The sequence below is a fragment of the Ictalurus punctatus genome, chromosome 18, assembly GCF_001660625.3.
Source record: "Ictalurus punctatus breed USDA103 chromosome 18, Coco_2.0, whole genome shotgun sequence".
Lineage (NCBI taxonomy): Eukaryota > Metazoa > Chordata > Actinopteri > Siluriformes > Ictaluridae > Ictalurus > Ictalurus punctatus.
This window is the reverse complement of record NC_030433.2, coordinates 23,451,399-23,469,170: the sequence shown is the minus strand read 5'-3', so window position 1 is coordinate 23,469,170 and position 17,772 is coordinate 23,451,399. Positions and strand designations below refer to the sequence as shown.

The following is a 17,772-nucleotide window of genomic DNA, read 5'->3' as shown; positions in this document are numbered from 1 at the left end:
ATATATGTAACAAAATGGTGTGTTTACATATTCACCAATAGGGGGCACACTAAGTGTGAGTGCCAAATGCCAATTTATTATTATTATTATTATTATTATTATTATTATTATTATTATTATTATTATTATTATTTTGGAGATTGCAGAAAAGAGAAAAGCAAGTGAATTAGGCTTAGGACATTAACTATAATTATTAACTTTATTCTCGATATGGTGAAGTATTCTGTAAGAAAAAATGTTTATTTAACATTTACGGAAGGAGTCTCCAGTTTCGTAACAGTCCGAGGTGAAGATTAGCTTTTTCGTTTTCCGCCATGGGAAAGTCTTCAGGACGGAGGATTGTTTATACATATTTCTGGGTGGTAAGAGTAGCTCCGCTTCACATCGGGTCACATTGCACCACCCTGTTGTTGTAGTCTTTTAACTAACATCTCACTGTCTAATCTCACTTAATCCCCATAATCAATAGTCGTTTTAGGTAATGTGCAGTCATGAAGATTTGGGACGTATACCGATTTATAAAATGTAGTCACACACATGATCCAAACATTCAACAATTACTGTTTAATATGATCTGTTTTTGTTTATATTAGCAATAATAAATTGATTTGAGGGATCTAGCCCTCTGATTCAGGCATTTTCTATTAACTTTTTGTAAACAATGATATAGAGAACATTTCTTCCTGTACAAAATAATCAGCTTTGCAGAGTACGAGGCCGTTATAGCCTCCTGTGTAGAGGGTGGGACTCCTGCTGGGGGGTAAAATTCAGAACAAAGTGAGGACAGAACCCATTGTTCAGCACTACTCTGAATAATGAATACCATGTCAGCACGTACTGTGCCCACTTTAGGTTCAAAGGTCAGCAAATTTAGATGAAGAGGAGCTGCTGACACGGTTCCTGTATCTCCACACCACTCTAACTATACCCTTATATCTGAAACAATGAGACAGTGTTTGACACACAGAACGCAATGAAATTCAATTTCATTCCTTGATTAAAAAAAACAAACAAAAAAAAACAGACTGCATAAATCAGGGGTGTCAGACGAACGTTCCAAAACCGTCCTGCAATCCAACGCGCAGGATAAAGTCTGAAAGTGAAAAAAAGCATAAAAAACATGAACTAGAAATTTTTAAATAAAATGCTATTCCTAAATTATCCGCTAGGGGCGCACTGTTTTAATCAGAGTAGAAGACGCGGCACAACTCTGGGACTCGGACCGAACATCAGACGGTAGCAATGCGCCTTCTGCAGTTTGTTATTACACTGTGACCAGCTGTAATGCACACATGTAAATGATAATCAGAAACAAATTGCATATGTTTGTCTTAAGAAATATGAGGTTGTTCATGATATGTTTTTGTAAAAGGATATTTCATTAAATAAGAAGATTTTCCTAATGTACTTGTACTTCTTTGCACGAAAAGAAAGGGAAAAACATGGACTTATTGTTATTTATAGGTAATTATAATATGATTTTACTGGCCTGGCCCACTTGACATCTAATTAGGCTGTATGTGGCCCCTGAACTAAAATGAGTTTGACACCCCTGGCATGAATGATAAACTTTACAGTTTAAGGTTAGTTCAATAATCACATTCCCCTTGTCCATTGAGAAGAGGTTTCTCCCCTTCTGGGCCTTCTTTTGTCTCTAAAGCCATTCTCAGTTTCTGCCAAAAAAACCTTGTATATTCTCCATTTTGGGGCCATTTGAGGTAAGTCTTCTTCTTTACCAGTTTACGAATCCGATGGTAGGGAGACAGTTGGTGGGTAGGAATATCCTCCAGGAATATCAGGATTAATACATCCTTTTGCTCATCGAACAGTCTGAAGTTAGCCATCTGGATCTCCTTGGAACACCACGTGCTCCTCAAATAATTGTTCGTGATCACGCAAATGGTCTTTCGACTGCTGTATATCCCGTCCATGATGTTGTCTATGATGGATCTTCCTGGCTCAAAGTCCCTATGATGCAGACAGAGTCTCCAGCCCTGCTCACCTTCCAAATTAGGGAGCAGCTCCTTGACGACCCAAGGTTCATCTCGGGCATTGTAGGAAATAAAGGCATCGTATTTGTATCCGTGTTGCTGGTGTATCTGTTTCCTTTTGCTGTCATACAGGAAGGCGACGAATAGGTAGTATGCATACAAAATCTGCCATTGGAAGAACTGATAAATGAACGACACCAGAAGGGTAAGTGTAACGATGACAGAGCTGAGCACGAACATGATAAAGTCTATATTCACATTACACCACTCTGTTTTGAGGTCTAAAATGCTCTTGCCTCTCAGCGATAGTGGGTAGCTACAGGTATATCTACTCAGGTAAACAACTTGGGTGTAATTACTTTTCAAAGCCCATTCAATGAAAAAAGCATTGTTACAGTCACAAGTGAAGGTGTTTTTCATTAAATCGAGGAATCTCAGTTTAGGGAGTGACCGAATCAGCGTTTGATTGATGACGTCTAACATATTCTCAGACGCTTTAATGACTGACAGCCTGGAGAGGTTTGCATTTAATACGAAATTCAGAGAATGAATCTGAGATCTAGAGATGATGAGCTTACTCAGCTTTGGGATCGGGTGGAAAACGTTGGCGGTTATGGATTTGTCATCCGCAAATGAATTCTTTGAGAGGTCCAAAAACCAAAGTTTAGGAGTGGAGCTGAACGTATCAGGATGTAGATATTTCAGGTTCATGCTTCCACCATAGAACATTTTCAAGGAGGTTAAACCTTGAAGAAGGTTTGAGGGAATTTTACCAAAACCTCGTCTTTGACTATGAATAGACAAAATCTCCAGCGAACCTAAGAGTAGAAAAGGGGGCATCCCCAATGTATCATCGACGTAAGAAATTAAATTGCTATATATTTCTAGCGTTTTCAGTTCAGGCATGCCTGAGAACACTTTCTCGTCTCGTATAGCTTTATCCGTTATCCTGTTTGAGGAAAGTAATAATTCAGTTAGATTTAGCAGTCCTGAAAACGCATGTGGTTCAATCTCAGAAATCTGATTTTCCCCGATGTCAAGGGTCCTAAGATTAGACAAACCCTTAAAGCTCTCCTTGGGTAGTGTGCTTAACTTATTATATGTCAGTTGCAAAACCTTCAAAGAAGGCAAGTCATTTTCAAAAGCAGTGTCAATTGTCAACAATTTATTCGATCCCAGCCTTAAAATTTCGAGATTATTCAGATCTTTAAATGCGCATGAAGGAAGTTTCGAAATTCTGTTGCTGTACAAATACAGCGAACTCAATTGTGTTAAATTGGCAAAGTCTGAACAGGTTAATCTGGTAATCCTGTTTCTACTGAGGTCTAGGAATTCAAGCAACGGAAGATTTCGGAACAAATTCTCGACCTTGGTCAGTCTGTTAATTTGTAGATGGAGTACCCTCAGCTGTGTTAGTTCTTTGAATACGGGCAGAGAAATATGTGATATTTCATTATCTCCAAAGTCTAGCTCGGTCAAGTTAGAGCAGGGATCAAGCATATAAGCTGTCAGTTTTGAGATTTTGTTGCGTTGCATGCGTAGCACCCTAATTCCAGGCAAGCATGCATACTGTAACAGAGTCTTTGTGTTCATCCGTTTCAATTCATTTAATCTGAGTTTAAACAAAGAAGCCCAGGAGACCTCGTGAAGTATAGCAGCGATGTTCTCTTCTGGAATGTGCACTGCGGTCAGATTCAGTACTTTTACTGAATTCAGAAAAGTCTTATCAGTAATATTCCATAGCATTGTCCTGTTTTGGCCGCAGTATGATATATCAAGGTAGTCTAGATTTGGGAATATATTTTCAGTTATTTGGAACTTGGTCAAGGGATTGTAAGAAAAATCGATTTTTTTCAGCGACAAAGACGTCCTCGGCATGTCATACGAGTTGAAAACGTCAAAGTTGTTGCTTCCGATTAACAATTCCTCCAACCCTGGTGACAAAATCACTGGTTTGATGTTGGCAATCTGCTGGAGGTTATTTTTCGTAAGGTTCAACACCTTCATATTCCGAAGATTACTAAAAGCTAATTTGTCAATGTGTTCGATGTTATTTCCATCGAGACGCAGCACTTGCAGGTCGGCTAGACCGTCCAGTAGACCTCTTGACACTCCTTTCAAGTTGTTGTTGGCCAGGTTAAGATTGATCAAGTGGGGAAAATGCTCTGCGGTACCTTCTTGTATCCATGAGATTTTACTGTTAGATAAGTTTAGGTAACTCAAGTAACTAAGGTCGTCAAATTCTTCAACTCTGATGTTTGAAATGGAGTTGAAGGACATGTCTAGATATCTGACATTGCTGGGTATCGGCGAAGGAACCTTACAGAAGCCCATGTTGTAGCAAAGAACTTTCAACCCCTCAGTGTCGTTTAGCGCACCAGAGACGGTGCAGTTTGTCAATGAAAACGCATTGACTTGGAAACTGAAGATGCATATGCAGAGAACGGCTAGTGAAATGGTTGCCTTTGAGCACAGCTTATCCAGATTTGCAGTCATCCTTCAACAGGATGTGTTAGTCATTAGCAGATGACTTCTTCTTTTGCAAGAGCTGTAACGCAAAATCACATGAATCGCTCAGATTTATTTTGGGGCAAAGATTCTACTTAGTTTTAAACACATACACAACCACATATAGTTGTCATACACAACCCTGTGTTATATCTGGATAACAAGAGCAGTAATAAAGTTCATAATACACTATTACAGCAATGGTTCTAAATCATATAATAGCATTTTGCAGAAACTTTCTCCAAATTCAAGAAAGTGGAAGTTTGAGTAACAAAGGCAGTTTTGTCATGACTTTACTGAATTAGGCCAATATTTTATTATTAACATTTTATACAAGACATTAAGAAATTAGAAACTGGTTCAAATGGATAAAACAGATAATCTGGCTTGCATTTACATATACAGTGCTTTTTAGCGGTTTCAAAGCGCTTTACACGCGTTCTCATTCACACTTCGGCATGTGGCTAATAATAATACTGGTCTGAAAACATTTTAAAGCTCCTTTTTTTCCAAATTATAATCTCAGACAGATTAATCGCAAACTTCTTTTGTCCATGGCACTAGAAATATATATATATATATATATATATATATATATATATATATATATATATATATATATATATATGTGGGAAATATACATACCTTTTCTTCCGCTAAATTTCCATGCTTGGTTACTCTCCCAAGGCTAGACTGACAGTGATATGAGGAAGTATGTCATGTGAAAAAACTATAACAAGAGGACTTTTACCACAGATTAGCAGGTTTATGGTAGGCTGTTATCTTGCCTCATCATATAAAATCCCCAAATGGAGATTTGCTGTATTTGTCATATAATTAGTAATATTAATACTATTCTATTCAGTATTTAATTTATTGTAAACAAATAGACTGTAATTAAAATAACAAAAATCTGCAAGAACAAAAAGGCATGTTAAAGCCCCTGAAAACATGGTTTCAAAGATAAAAATGATTTGTGATACACAACAGGATTTACCGGTTGTGGTGAGCAGAGTGGAGCAGGGCAGAACGGACCTCCTTCCATGTCTTGCGGCAGCACCTGATGTGGACCTGTATTGACAGCATGGCAATATCGCCCTCCTGAGTGGGGAAGAGGGGAGGATCATAACCCAGGGAACACATAAAGGGGGACATACTGGTGGCAGTACTGGACAGGGAGTTGTGGGTGTACTCAATACAGGGAAGCTGAGAGCCCCAGGTGGGGGGGTTGTTGGTGGTGACACATCGCAGCGCTGCTTCCAACTCCTGTTTAGCCCGCTCTGGTTGGCCATTAGTCTGGGGATGGAAACTTGAAGAGAGACTCACCATGGCCCCTAGAGCATTACAGAAGTCTATCCATAGCTGGGAAACAAACTGGGGCCCGCGGTCAGTCCTGGGGGATACCATGTAGCTTGAAGACATGGATAGTCACAAGGTCTGCAGTCTCATGGGCTGTATGGAGCTTGTATGATGGTCAGGATGGTAGTTTTACCTTGTGAGGGAGGCAGACCAGTGACGAAGTCTAAGGCAATGTGGGACCAGGGGCGGCTAGGAACAGGCAAGGGTTGCTGCAGGCTGGCAGGCAGATGGTGTGAAGCATTGCTCCTAGCGCATACAGTACAGGCATTGATAGGGGTTGGCTTCTATGGTTGGCCACCAGAAACGTCTCTTCAGCATTCCCAGGGTGCGATTGGAGCCGGGGTGGCAGGCAAATCGGGAGCAGTGACTCCACTGGAGGACCTGGGAACATACAGAGTCAGGGACAAACAGACAACCAGGAGGGCCATTACCTGGATTGGGTTGGGTGCGTTGTGTCTCTCCTGACCACTGCCTATACATACATACAGATATACACACACACACACACACACACACACACACACACACACATATATATATATATATATATATATATATATATATATATATATATATATATATATATATATATATATATATATATACACACACTATGCTTTCTGTATCATTAAACTAAGAAGCTTTCACTGAACGATGGTGTCTGTGTGACTTCTTCCTGGTACCAGACAAGAGGGAATGAACCAGAGCAGGGTCCAAATTCTGGTTTTGTCTGGTATCGGACAAAGAACTTAACAATTTGGTATTGTAATATTTCATATATTTATATAAATATATATCGATATATAATATCGATATATATATCGATCTATATTTATATAAATATATATCGATATATAATATCGATATATATATCGATCACCGAGCTGTTAATCATCGAAAGCTCTGAAATCGATTAGTAATCGTCTCCTCCGTTGCTCTGTGCTCGACCTCCTCAATGGACGCCGTGGACTTGTTCAAGAGGCTTGGATCTGGCGCAAAGTTTGATTTTAAAAGATTTGGCAGAGATGCGGAAAGATTTAAGGTGATGTCTTGATATATTCCGGCCTTGTTTTTCATGTGGTAGTCGTATTTTACAGAAATGCTGAAATTCTTGAGGTAATTTTTTTTGAAAAGCAAAGTCGTTTAGGCTAACATGGCTAACAAACGTGTCTCCATTCTGCGTGGTGTTTACATGCCGAGTTAGCTTGCCTGCTAACTCAGCAGCACAGGGAGAACTTATTCATTAGTTTTGCACTTACTTTTTGATTTTAAAGTGATTCATTTCTATCAGAAATATTTGTCAAGCATCATGTTTGAGTAACGCAGAGCAGCAAGCCTGTTTTTAAGCTAGCTCCCTGGCTTGTTTGAGCTGAGTAGAGTAGTCATGTTATAAACTTTTTTTTTTGGGGGGGGGAGTCCTTTTTTTGTAAATTGTCATGGATTCTCAGGACCTTAAATACGACCATCCCTATGTAGCTAGGTTTATAGAAGTAAATAAAACACCTCAGTTTCCCCACTCCTCTTCCTCAGCTTGGCTGTGATGTTATTGCATTTCAGTACTTTTTCATTGTTTAAACACACTAAATACATTTAACCGTGTTTTATTTAATTCCTCTGAACTTTCTATCCTTTTTCCTGCCTCTATGAAACAGGTGGTGAGGTCTCAGAACAAAGAGATCGCCAACCCTTTGGCCGATATTGGCTTCTTTGGCAAAACCAGAGACGAGCCAGCTGAAGACTTTAGATGTGATGATGATGATGATGATGAGCACGGGTCAGAAGAAGATAACCTGACCATCGCGGATGAATCCCTGCGCAAGCCGAAAAGAAAAAAGAAAGAGAATAAAAGAAAAACTCAGGGTAAAAGACAAACATGAGCTGGTAATTCATTGTGAATGTCTGTAATGCTGCTATAGAAACTTAAGTCATTATAGCTGTCCCCCTCGCTCATTTCTATTAATGCACAGATTCAGAAGACGAGAGTGATGATGATGATGATGATGATGATGATTCAGAGCAGACAGGGATTCGGTGGATGTCTTCACAAGACAAGAAGGCGAAAGGACCGAAGAAAAAGACCACAGACGGACCATCAATAAAGAGATTAAAGCAGCTGCATAGAGAGAAGGTAGGGAAAGCATCTAATGTTTAACCGTGTTATCTGTGACCTGAAATACATCTGAGATGTGCCGTGTCCTTACGATGTAGTGATAGAGCAGAAGTGCGAACATCTACGGTTTAGCCGTAGTATTGATGTTATTTTTTTGAGTTAAAGCAGCATCAGTTCAAGCTCAGATCACTGATCGCTTGTTCACTGAAGGGGAAAGGACGGCAGATTTGAAAAGCGTGTTTGTGCTTACTTTTGCTTTGCGCTGATGTTCTCTAGGTAAATCTTTGACCTGTGAATATACAAAGCTCAATCTTGTAAACTAATGGAAACGGCGATGATTGATTTTGCATGCCTGTGTCGATAAACAGGTTGTTCAGTGTCATGTGACGTCTTCGCAACACGCTTTCAGCCAAAGCCCTCTTCGATTCATGTACAGCTGAAGGGTCTTGTTTACCAACAGACATGACTGCGAAAGACAATTGTGTGCAATTGCAATTAATAATTGCTTAGATAATCTTATTACACTCATCTGGTTCCTTGTACATACAATCATTTCTGCAGTTTCCGGTTCATATCAGTTTCACGCACACCTAAATGCTGTTAGTGTGGAGCTTCTGTCTTTTTCTTATTGTTTTTCTGTGTGCTCGGATTTTCTGGTCAGTAATCTTGTTTGGTCTGAACGTCTCAGCTCAATCAGATCCGGCATCAGAACAGGATTAACGTGCATGGCACTGACGTCCCAGACCCTCTCAGCACGTTCGAGGAGCTTCAGCAGGAGTACGAGCTGGATTCCCGGATCATTCAGAACATCAGAGCAGCTGGCTTTCAGACCCCTACGCCCATTCAGATGCAGGCCATCCCTCTCATGATGCACGTAAGTCAACGTCTGTTTGTTTGTCTGATGGATTACTCAGGATGCACTATTCACGTGAGTAAATTGCCCGAGGTTCTTTGTACTTCATTACTTCTATCGTACTTGACCTGAAAATACATTACCATACATGTGTTTTGGATGTAAAGTGTCGTGCACTCCAGCTGCTTAACATACATGTTGAGGGTGCTATAATAATAACTGTAGTAGGAAATTTATTTTACGTCAGCATTTCAGTACCCTCTGACCCTATATATAAGCATATTCAATCTTAAAGTAACATTGCTTGACCATTAAGCTTGTGTGATGGTGCTTTTTCCCTGCTCACAATTTAATAGTCCAGGAAAACAGAAAAGTGATAATTTAAAGTATTTTAAGTGTAAGGACCGGGAGGGAGGGTGTAATAATATTACCAGCTGTGCAGTCGGGAACTGCTTGTTGGCAGTGTCGGTCACAAAAACTCTCTTTAGGTTTTTAGGATTTTTAGGTGATTCTGCAGCATTTTACAGTAAACGGGTACATTCCTGAGATATATTACACTTGCCTAATGGTAGCTAAGTCGAACATAAATTGATACATTTAAATTTTAAAAAATGGTCGACCTATTAATTGGTTTTGCCACACTGACACGGTGGTGTCACTATACAGTCCGAGAGCGACCTCTAGAGGCGAAATAAAAAACTATTTAAAAAAAACTATACCTGACCAATTTTATTGTAATTTGGAGCGTTATGTTTTTGGTTCGGTTTGGATGTATATATTTTTTTATTTACTTTAATATTTATTAATAGTTAATATATTTACTTCCTTTAGGAAAGGTACAATACGTTTTCATAGTACAGTCAGTGCTGTTTATTTTTGTAATAAATATTTTACTTTGAGTGTTATGTTTTCAGTCAGTATCGATGTTAAAAACGGTTGTTAATGTTATCGTTAATCGGTTGATTAATCGGTTATCGGCAGGTATTGGACTTCATTAATTGATAAATAGGAGGAAGGGGGCGGGACTTCCAGGCTGCAGATTAATTCTTGGTTCAAAACACATTTGGGAATCTGAATTCCGTGTTACATTTTTGTAATACAGTATTTAAAGGGTTAACATGTTTTTCTTGTGCACTTCAGAGACGGGAAATCCTGGCGTGTGCCCCCACAGGCTCGGGGAAAACCATAGCGTTCTGCTTGCCCGTGTTGGCGCATCTCCGTCAGCCGCTCAACCAGGGTTTCAGAGCGCTCATCGTAGCACCCACGAGAGAGCTGGCCAGCCAGGTGAGACCTTAACACACCAGTGTTGAAACGCTCTGATATTTAAAGGCAACACGTTTTCAAGCGGTAACGTAAACCGTTCTTTCCGCGGTTCCTCGTAGACGTACAGGGAGCTGCTGAAGCTGTCCGAGGGAGTGGGCTTCAGGGTTCGCATGATTAACAAAGGAGTGGATGCAGCCAAAAAATACGGTCCCAAGTCAGCCAAGAAGTTTGGTAAGTCTTCATGCGTTTTAAATAAAAATGTGTGGTGATGATTTCCCCTAACATTTGGATTGTTTTTTTGAGTTTCGTTCCTTCAACAACTCGATGCAGTGCAGGTAATTTTGCGATGAAATTTCTTTCTCAGACATATTGGTGACGACACCAAACAGGCTGATCTACCTGCTCAGCCAGGAGCCTCCAGCTGTTGATCTCGGCAGGTCGGTCTACTTCAGGACTTTCACAATCCAGACCAAAGAGTCCAAAATGGACGCTAACATGGAAACACAGTAAACGAAGGAATATAATTAGGGCTGTTGTTTGTGGGTTGCTCAGTGTGGAGTGGCTGGTGGTGGACGAGTCCGATAAGCTGTTTGAGGACGGTAAGACCGGCTTCAGGGAGCAGCTGGCGACCATCTTCCTGGCCTGCACCTCTCCCAGAGTCCGCCGCGCTCTCTTCAGTGCCACTTTCACCACAGAGGTCGAGCAGTGGTGCAAACTCAATCTGGACAATCTCGTCTCTGTTAACATCGGACCCAGGTATGAAAGACGTGCGCGTCTCCTTTAGCAGACCGGGCTGTTTAACGTTTTCTAAGCGTCTCAAAGGCTAAGCAGTATTGTGGTGTTATTACACAGAAGTATTTCTGGATGGATGGTCATACATTACTAGAAGTTTTAGCTGTCCTAAAGAAGTGAGCTCTCACCATTTAATCATCATTTTCAGCTCTCCGTGAGCTTATCTCGATTTGGCAGGAATTTTTAGTTAAACATTTAGACGTTTCGAAGGCCCGGTGTCATCGATGCTTTATCCTTACGTTGTTTCCGTCCACAGGAACTCCGCGGCAGAGACGGTCGAGCAGGAGCTTCTGTTTGTTGGTGCAGAAAATGGCAAGATGCTCGCTATAAGGGACATGATCAAGAAGGTTCGTGAGAATTTGGACGCCTACGATGGGCCACAGAGATGATCGGACTTGTGTACAATAGAGACGATTCGATTTTTGGTTACTACAAACCCCTCATGCATCTTCTCAACTCTTGTATGCAGGGCTTTCTGCCTCCCGTGCTGGTGTTCGTGCAGTCCATAGAGCGGGCCCGAGAGTTGTTCCATGAGCTGGTGTACGAGGGCATCAATGTGGATGTGATTCATGCAGGGCGCACACAACAGCAGGTTAGTCAAGGAAGAAAAGAGCCATGCGTGATCTCTTTCTAAAGAATTTACAGCGCCCTCCACTAATATTGGCACCCTTGGTAAATATGAGCGAAGAAGGGCTGTGAAAAATTGTCTTTATTGTTTGATCTTTTGTTAAAAAAAAAACAACAACTTTCTTAAATATAGGTGTGCAACAATTATTGGCACCTTTTTAGTCAATTATTTGTGCTAGCTCTCTTTGCCAAGATAACAGCTCTGAGTCTTCTCCTATAGCGCCTGATGAGGTTGGAGAACACATGGCGAGGGATCTGAGAGCGTTCCTCCGTACAGAATCTCTCCAGATCCTTCACATGTCGAGGTCCACGCTGGTGGACTCTCCTCTTCAGTTCACCCCACAGCTTTTCTATGCGTTTCATGTCAGGGGACTGGGATGGCCATTGTAGGACCTTGATTTTGCGGTGCCAATCTTAGTGGAGGGCACTATATGTTAACCCTAACCTAGTCTGGATGCCATGTCAGCAGTGGCGAACAACATGCAAGTGCGGAAACGCCTGCAAATACAGCAAGCAGAAGCAACACTCTCAACACTCTAAGTGCACAAACGCACTCGCAATATTTTATAGGTATTAGCAGGTGTACAGGACTTCATAACTTTTGTATATAAAATAATATAAGGGAACATTTACGCAGCGCAGGTTTTCAGACCATAAATAATGTCAGTGATTCCCCTGCAGGAAGCTGATTCATTTTGACACGAAAAACTAATTAGCTCAGTTTGACTCAGTGTGAAAGAGGCAAGCTCGGGGCATGAAACTAAACCTTTGCTTTGAACGTCTGTATGGGTTTTATTTTTGTCTGGTACCAGACGATAGAAAGAAGCCTAACATCTCTTTTTAAAATTTTTTTTTTTTTTTTTCTCCATCCTGTCATTTCACTGGATTATTACTCAGATTATTACTTCTCACACTGTATGACCTGCTTAAGTTTAAAAACATTTAATTTTCCTTATTCCTGAAGGCATTTTTGCCTTACAGCATTTCTTTGCAAGACTTTCGCACCGTGCCGTAAATAAAATAGACCACAATCGGCATTACTGTACTGTTATTACAAATACTACGTTTTGTATTTATGACATTTAGCACGAAACCATGCAAAAAATAAATTGATTTAATTTGGCCGATGTTTTATTAGAATCAAAACTGCCACGCTACTTCTGCAGGATTTGTACAAAAGTATATATTAAAATCTTTTGTACTACATACGCGATACAAGCAGGTTCTCTACATGTATAGCCTTAAACCATAAAAAGAACAGCTTAAATAAACAGATTTTTTTAAAAAAACAACTGAAAATGCAGCTGGAAAATTTGTAAAAATGGAACAGAGAATTTTAGTGCAGAAATAAGGGGTGTCCCTGTGTGTGTGTGTGTGTAAGGAGGTTAAAATCATTTAGAGTGTCTTAAGAAGAAAGCCGTCTGCATCTGATGGAAGGTCTTGGATTCTTTACATCCTTTTATTAAAGCAACAGATTATTGATTAAGGCGTGATTTCACTCTGTGTATGGGCGAGTTCTTTATAACTGGCAGTACAAAATGTATCCGTGACTAGAAGGAAAAAGGTGTGGTGTTTTATGTTTGTGTTTTAGAGAGAGAACGTGGTGAACAGTTTCCGTGCCGGTAAGATCTGGGTGCTCATCTGCACAGCGCTCATGGCTCGCGGGATTGATTTCAAAGGCGTCAATCTGGTGATAAACTACGACTTTCCTACGAGTGCCGTGGAGTACATTCATCGCATAGGTTAGTCAGAACCTCGAGCTGTGCACTGATGATTTTAATTTTTTTTCTTCTTATTTAAAATATGCAGATGTGTGCAGAAGTTTGTAACCCCCATGGGTTAAAATAAACTCTGACAGAAAGTGTGTTAGGAAGGTTTTGAGCCACCAGAACAGCTTCAGTGCACCTTGGCACATATTCGACAAGTCTCTGGAGCCGTACTGGAGAAATGAACACTTCATCGAAATGATTAGTGGTGATGGGAGGTGCTGTCTAATACAGCCCATAATACCCCATCGGTCTCCCAGAGCTCCCACTGGTTTGAGATCCGGTTATTGTGAAGCCATCGGATATGGTATACATCATTTTCTCATCAAAGTGTTCAGTTAACACTTGTGTCCTGTGGATGGGGGCGGAGTCATCGTTGACGAGACCACGCCCTTTGGTATAGAAACACTACATTATAGGTTAACGGTGAAATCAAATTGAAAGGCAAATCCGCACACTCCTGCTCTCGACTGTATAGTCTGCTTTAGGAGTGTTTAATCTGTTGGAAAATGTTCTGTTCGTATCCAATTCATGCTTTAGTTTCTTAACTATTTATTCCTCTTTGGGATCTCGCCTTTCTCCAGGCCGCACAGGAAGAGCAGGTCATAAAGGGAAAGCCATTACGTTTTTCACAGAGGCCGACAAACCGCTCCTGCGCAGGTATTACTCATAAATTATTCATTTCATTTAATTAGGTTATTATTATATATATATATTTTAAAGTACGACTGTTGACCTCTAACTATTTCATCTCTTTGTATGGTTTTTCTCACCAGCATTGCCACAGTAATAAAACAAGCGGGATGTCCTGTGCCTGATTACATGATTGGATTCAAGAAACTAAAAAGGTAGATTCCTGTATAAACGTATGATTTCTTGCAGAGTTAATCAGGATCGTATCAGCTGCCTGTTTGTTTGTTTGTTTATTTATTTTTCCCTCACCAGTTGAAATGCCAGGAAACCCATGGCTGGAATCATTTCTTTCTTTATCACTACTTACTTCCGTTTAAAATCTGTGCATAGAATATATATCCTGTGATATTTCTATAGGATTGGATAGTTCAGCGTCATGTTTAAAGATGTTTTTCTCTCCACAGCAAAGTGAAGCGGCATCTTGAGAAGAAACCGCCGAGGAGGTCAACAATTCGCACAACGCCTCGGTTTCTCATGAAAAACAATCCCGGAAAAGTGAAAAGGTAGTGGTCTAAATTGTACTAAAGCACCTTGAAGAAGTATTCACACGCCTTGAGGTTTTCCCCAAGTTGTTACTTTAAAGTCTTATTATTAGATCAATTATATTCACTTTCATTTCTCATGAATAGTATAGTGTATATACAGTGCTTGAAACTACGCTCAGGTTCCTTTACATTGATCCATGAGATGTTTCTCAAAGGAGTTATCTGTAGACCTCAGGAAAAACTCAGGCCATGAGAACTAAGATTCTAGTCTGATCTGATGGGCCTAAATGCTCACTGAGAAAATCCCCATCCCCAGTCACCTGGCCCCTTTCACATTACCTGTCCCAAATCTCATCAACCTGATACAGAACATTGAAAACCTTAGATTGGGATGAAGGGTCACCTTCCAAGGAGACAATAAACCAGACACGTTGACATGCCAGGGCAACGGAATACCCCAATAACCCCAATAACGAAATACCCAAGAACATTACAGATCTAACACTTTCATGCGTAGTGGTCATTACAGTGGACCATTGTCTTGTCTATTGCAAGGATTTCAATAGAATAACTGCAATAACTTTTTGAAAAGTGTATATAAAAGTAAAATGAAGGTAAAATAATTTTTTATGCCTAAAGAGTAAAAATACAGAGGAGAAAAATCCTTGATCAGGATTTCATAATTCACGCATGAAAGGGTTAAACACAGTAGCTAAAAAAATTATTTATTTATTAATACAATATTTATTTAATACTGATTAAAAAGCATCTCGGGGAAATTCCTCAAGAAAACGCCAAGAATACATTTCTGGAAATTCTAGACAAAAAGGGCGTTTGAAGATGTGAAAATATTCAATTATTTTGATTTATTTTGGATTTTTTTTATTTATCACAACATAATTCCCATAGTTCCATTTGTGTTACTCCAGATTTTTGATGACTTCATCATTATTATTATTATAAAATGAGGAGAAATAAAGAATGTGTGTCTAAACTTTTCACAGGTTGTGTGTGTGTGTGTGTGTGTGTGTGTGTGTGTGTGTGTGTGTATGACTTAAACTCCCAGGACTAGCAAAAAGTTTCCCATACCTGCTTAGCTGTATACTTTGTATAAAAGCATCTGGCAAATGAGTAAATATACATTTTTTTTAAAGAATGAATGTCCTAAAGTTTGATGTGTCCTCTGAGCACGTTGTGTTTTTGTTTTGTTTGTTTTTTTCAGGAAAAAGGGAAAAGCTGAGGCAAGCGCATGTGGAGGTGAACCGAATGACTCTTGAAAAATAGCTGAGATTTTGATACATGATAATTGTAAAAAGAAATTGTCTAATAAAACTTTAAAATTTGATTCCCGTTTCTGATTCTGATTTCTCTGAAGCGTGTAGAAAAGTACAGATTCAAAATCCGAGAGAGGTAGTCATGAATTTTAATTTATGTATTTATTTATTTATTTATTTATTTATTTGCTCAAATGAAGCATTTTCCCATATGAATTAATCTGTAACATTTACATTACTGTAAACCTGCATGGCCCTGAAACAACAAAAACAACAGCAAAAAATAATCGGGGTGGAATGAGAGTATTTAAAAAAATGATAATCAGAGGCTTAAAGCATTAATATATGAAATTTTTTGGGGTTAATAACCAAATTTCTGCATCTGGATCTTCTGTGATGTGATGCAATATGATTTGATTTTCCTCCAAATGACCGTCTTTATCTAGAATCTGAGGCAGACCTGCCGCTAATTTTTGTGTGAAGTTAACACAGAAAGATGATTTTAAAAGTATTAGACTTATGCCCAAATCTCCTTGCGAGCCAGATCTCTTATATGAATTATTACGCTTTTAAACACCAGGGTTTTTTTTTGTTTTTTTTGTCCCGTGATCGTCACCTCGATTCATTTCAAATGGTTGCCTTTTAAATTGTTGTGTTGATCCAAATTTTCCAAGCTGGTACCCCTCTAAATATTCATTATTCTAATGATTTAAAATTTCAGGTTTTAGATTTCTGTACAGCTTGAAGGGGATAAAAAAGTATGACCATGCTTTATGCATCTACTTCTACTTCTTTAATATTCGTTCATTTATTCATTAATTCCCATGCCATAAATCCTTTTAGTTCTCAGGCCTAGTTCCTCTCTCTCTCTTTTTTTTCTTTGCCAATTAATCAAACATGTCTGGTATCACTTCTTTCTTTTTTTTTTCCCTTTGTGCCCGTTGAAGTATTACTTCTGTAAACATGTTCTCTCACGCAGAGGACTTCTATGATCAAAGCTAATTTTCTCAGGAAGTAAAAACTAGATCAGTTTGAGGTCGCTCGCTCGGAGCGTTGATCTGTGGGTTTGAGGTTTTACATAAATTATTATTCACACTGCTCCAGTTTTAAGTTTCTCCTTATTTAGTAAAACAAGTTTTTCATGCACTATTAGTTTATAAATGTCAATAATTATAATGTAATTGTGATGAACGTACTGATGTCTGATGTTACAGATGAGCATGTTAATGTTTCTTTTCTCGGAAAAATGCATAAAAATGACAGAACTTTTATTTTTTTAACAAAACAATCTCAAATGTTATCTCAAGTTTTGATTTAGTGGGATCAAACTACCTGCTGTGATGCATTAATTTCTAGATAATTACTCATTTATATGCTCATAAACATCTCATAAAAACCGCAGCTTCCTGGGTGAGGAACAGAGAACACAACGCAGACATATAACGCGGTGGTTTAGACAAGTCAACTACTGCGTTATATATCTGCGTTGTGCTGTCACGAGCGCACATCTCTCACCACCACATCAGAGAAGCAACTCAAATTCAGACTCTCACCAATTACCCGCTTCTTTTGTCTTTGTACATGATTTAAAATGACCGTGAAATTGGTTTTTAAGACTTTTGACTCGGTAATCCTCGCCCAATATGGGACGATAATTTCAAGCAGAAATCTTCAGCTTCTTCAAGGAAACTTCGGAATCGAAGACGCTTTAGTTGTTGATCGGATTCGAGGTTCAAGGATTAATTCAAGAAACTCGAGAAACTCTGCCGTGGCAAGAAACTGGTGGCCAGGATGATGTTCAAGAAATGGTAAATAAAGATTTTCTTAAATATTACGCAAATATAAAGTTATAAGTTTGAGTTCAACAGCATAAATGTGTTCATAATATCCAGACAGTTATTCTAGTAATGAATCATTATTGAATGGAAATATAGCTTTTTCAACCTGATGTAGTAACTGAATTTGTTTTAGAATCGGACGTTTTTCTGTTTTGCTATAACACCAGTGCGCGCTAGGTGGAGCTATCGTTTCCGTATTTGTGTTGGGTTTTC

General features: G+C 39.3%; 3 protein-coding genes across 11 annotated transcripts in view; 2 read left to right on the top strand and 1 right to left on the bottom strand.

The window, feature by feature from the left end:
- Positions 1-312: 312 nt before the first annotated feature.
- Positions 313-5,618, bottom strand: tlr22 (toll-like receptor 22). The gene is made up of 3 exons (XM_017493121.3): positions 5,497-5,618; positions 5,145-5,192; positions 313-4,539 (listed from the first exon to the last, which is right to left on the bottom strand). Exon 3 carries the CDS (start codon positions 4,485-4,487, stop codon positions 1,590-1,592), a length of 2,898 nt encoding a protein of 965 aa, XP_017348610.1. The 5' UTR covers positions 4,488-4,539; positions 5,145-5,192; positions 5,497-5,618; the 3' UTR covers positions 313-1,589.
- A 1,151-nt stretch (positions 5,619-6,769) lies between these two features.
- ddx52 (DEAD (Asp-Glu-Ala-Asp) box polypeptide 52) lies at positions 6,770-15,792 on the top strand. Its single transcript, XM_017493460.3, has 15 exons — positions 6,770-6,900; positions 7,511-7,718; positions 7,826-7,986; positions 8,657-8,842; positions 9,962-10,105; positions 10,204-10,315; positions 10,449-10,521; positions 10,637-10,840; positions 11,133-11,223; positions 11,346-11,468; positions 13,095-13,245; positions 13,854-13,929; positions 14,046-14,117; positions 14,367-14,465; positions 15,670-15,792. The coding sequence occupies exons 1-15, from the start codon at positions 6,814-6,816 to the stop codon at positions 15,722-15,724; spliced, it is 1,842 nt and encodes a 613-aa protein (XP_017348949.1). The 5' UTR covers positions 6,770-6,813; the 3' UTR covers positions 15,725-15,792.
- Positions 15,793-16,946: 1,154 nt separating this feature from the next.
- The window catches only part of LOC108279288 (uncharacterized), a 21,341-nt gene continuing 20,515 nt past the window's right edge, over positions 16,947-17,772 (top strand). For 2 of the 9 annotated variants that reach the window (XM_053687883.1, XM_053687878.1), the window contains exon 1: positions 17,057-17,529. In XM_053687883.1, coding sequence (XP_053543858.1) covers positions 17,527-17,529 — 3 coding nt within the window. In that variant the 5' untranslated portion in view covers positions 17,057-17,526. Of the gene's footprint in view, positions 17,530-17,772 lie in introns of all 9 variants that reach the window. The other 7 variants (XM_053687884.1, XM_053687881.1, XM_053687875.1 and 4 more) reach the window with 7 other exon arrangements.

Excerpts from the sequence above, each read along its gene's own strand:
- tlr22 (XM_017493121.3), bottom strand. The coding sequence starts at position 4,487 with ATGACTGCAAATCTGGATAAGCTGTGCTCAAAGGCAACCATTTCACTA.
- ddx52 (XM_017493460.3), top strand. The coding sequence starts at position 6,814 with ATGGACGCCGTGGACTTGTTCAAGAGGCTTGGATCTGGCGCAAAGTTT. Across the intron at positions 6,901-7,510 it reads GAGATGCGGAAAGATTTAAG|GTGGTGAGGTCTCAGAACAA; the intron begins GTGATGTCTTGA and ends TCTATGAAACAG. Across the intron at positions 10,316-10,448 it reads CAAGTCAGCCAAGAAGTTTG|ACATATTGGTGACGACACCA; the intron begins GTAAGTCTTCAT and ends TTTCTTTCTCAG.